This window comes from Montipora foliosa, chromosome 1 (assembly GCF_036669935.1).
Source record: "Montipora foliosa isolate CH-2021 chromosome 1, ASM3666993v2, whole genome shotgun sequence".
Lineage (NCBI taxonomy): Eukaryota > Metazoa > Cnidaria > Anthozoa > Scleractinia > Acroporidae > Montipora > Montipora foliosa.
The window spans coordinates 11,914,021-11,916,520 of NC_090869.1; the positions used below are offsets into that span (position 1 = coordinate 11,914,021).

Sequence of the window (2,500 nt, forward strand, 5' to 3'; positions counted from 1 at the left end):
GCCAGATCAAAACATTACTTGTGCCCATAAATCACAAAATGCACTTGCTTTCATACGATTTCCTGTACTTATTATTTAGGCAGACTGGTCCAAGGGTCTCTGAGCAGTCTGAATTTTGCAATACAGACCTCTAAAATTGGCTGGTCATGAAGCAGCGTATATAGGTTGCCAAACTGTTCCCATTTTCTTTTTCCATTTTCTCGGTCATAAGAAGAAAAATGTGAGAAATTTTTTTTATGTAGTCATGTTGTAGTTCCAGTACACATTTTACTTTCCAGAACCATTAACAGAAGCAGGTGAAGAGGCATAGCTTGAGAAATAGAAAACCCTGCACAAGAAAGCTTGTTCGGTCCTTACTGGGAAAATGTTGTTCTCATTCCTTTTTTTGGCAAGTTTATGGACCTTGCCTTTCAGGCTTGGTCCATAAAATTGCTAAAAAAGGAATGAGCCCTGAAAGGCGAGGTCTGTAAACTTGCAAAAAATGAGTGTGACCTATATGTTCCCAGGATGGACCTCGCGCTTGTTCAGTAACATCTACATGTATGTGTTTGCAGAGTGCTGGAACCTCCTCTTAGTCATTGTATTTGAGTAGAGAAAGGAAGAACTTGAAACAAACCAATAAAAAGGTTTCCTGGGATGTCGTTTTTCAGGTACACTGTAGTTCACATACTAAAAACGTCTTTTCTTGACGCTCTTCTTGTTTTTTTATCCAGAGATTTCACTTCCCCTTGAGTGTTTCTGTTGTCCATTGTGCATTAGTGTTCGTAGTATTAGCACTGTTACGATTGCTCTGGGAGATGAAGACTGAAAAACAGAGAATCATCTTGCCTTGGTCAGTGTATTTGAAAAGAGTTCTCCCTACAGGTATGAGAAAACAGAATTCTGATTCCTTTTGCTTTTTCTCTGTGCAGCCAATGGGGACAGTGGTTGGGACACTTGCCTTGAGATCCACGCATCCTTGGTTCAGGACCTGTTCTGACCACTAGTTAAATTTTATCCAGGTAGTTCCTGGTACAACTTCTCGGCTGCTCTTGTAAATAGTGACAGTGTTTACAACTGGTTGCAGTTGGGATTCTTTTTAAAGTTGTTAGCCTGGAAAAGCCCGTATGTGGAGATGTCAATTAAGTATGTAGGTATACATGTAATTATTTTTAGCAAGACATGGAAGTCCATTGTGATCAATGATGCAGATGGATTGCTGGCTTTGCTTCCCAAAAGTGCATCTACTGTATTGAGCATAACGTAACTCAACACAAGTCACCATCATCTGCAGTGGGTTGCCAGATATAATCAAATTATTTTTAGAAAGAAAAGACTTTGACGGAATGTTACCATCTAACTACCATGAAGTATTGAAAGGCTTCTCCTTTCTTTCAGCAATTGCCTGTGCTTTGGATATTGGATGTTCCAACTGGAGCTTAATGTACATCAAAGTATCACTGTATGTACATTTTATTTGCCTCACAATTCTGGCTTTGATTTCTTCTTCTTTACCTTCTATTTTTAATGCATTGTCCTGAACTACATGTAACCCCCAAGTAGAATTGTCTGTCATTAGACAGAGTAAAATCTATTAAGTCTCACTCCTAGTAGTCAATGGGTTAAAATATAAAGATGTAGTTATTGAAAACACCATAAAATGAGAAGGCTTGAGCACAAATGAGATACGAGGTAATTAAAAGGAAGTGCATAGGTTTGACCAGAGTATTGCAAGTGACCATTGATAAGCAAGCACTGAAAAGACTGAGGAAAGATAAGGGTAATGAGAAAATGTCCCAGAATATTATATTTCAAACCATCAAATAATGTTGGAGATTTATTATCAAGTAAAGCTATGATCCTCCCAGTTATGGGCGCAATTTCAGCAATTGCATAGAGATGCCTAAAAGTTTCAGGACTTCAACAGGATTTGAACCCGTGACCTCGCGATGCCAGTGTGACGCTCTAACCAACTGAGCTATGAAGCCACTGACGTTGGGAGCTGGTCATTTGATCAGCTGATCATAGATTGGACATTCCTGGGTGTTTTCCCCTGCCATTATAAAACCAACTTGTAATAATTTTGATTTGATCCTCTTTGAATTATTGATTTGTAGTTTCCCCAAATAGTAGAGGTCTTGTTCTCAGCTCAGTATAGCCTTGGGACTAAAAATATTCACTTTTAAGGACGTTCGCCCTAATTGTTTGTGCGCAACGTTACTGCCCAGGTAATGTGACTGTAATATGTCACGCATTACTTCAAGCATTAGTGAAGTTGAGGTTTTAAAACCTTTACAAAAACCGTGGACGATCAGTCTTGCTCAGCATTGGATCAGAGAAGATCGTGATCAGTCAAAATTGATTAAAAAATACTTATGAAATTTTCCAAGAGCTTTGCGAAATCACATTGATTTTACTTGTTTAGATCATTGGTGACCCCTAATTATTTTAATCATGAATCACTTACTTTACTTACTATCTACAAAATAATTATGATAAAACAAAAAAATTCCCCATGTAA

The 2,500-nt window shown here is 38.1% G+C and overlaps 1 protein-coding gene across 2 annotated transcripts in view; it reads left to right on the plus strand.

Annotated features, from left to right (window-relative positions):
* The window catches only part of LOC137982755 (solute carrier family 35 member C2-like), a 14,951-nt gene that overhangs the window by 988 nt on the left and 11,463 nt on the right, over nucleotides 1-2,500 (plus strand). For both annotated transcript variants that reach the window (XM_068829937.1, XM_068830003.1), the window contains exons 2-3: nucleotides 714-864; nucleotides 1,378-1,441. In XM_068829937.1, the coding sequence (XP_068686038.1) occupies nucleotides 714-864; nucleotides 1,378-1,441 (215 nt within the window). The remainder of the gene's footprint in view (nucleotides 1-713; nucleotides 865-1,377; nucleotides 1,442-2,500) is intronic.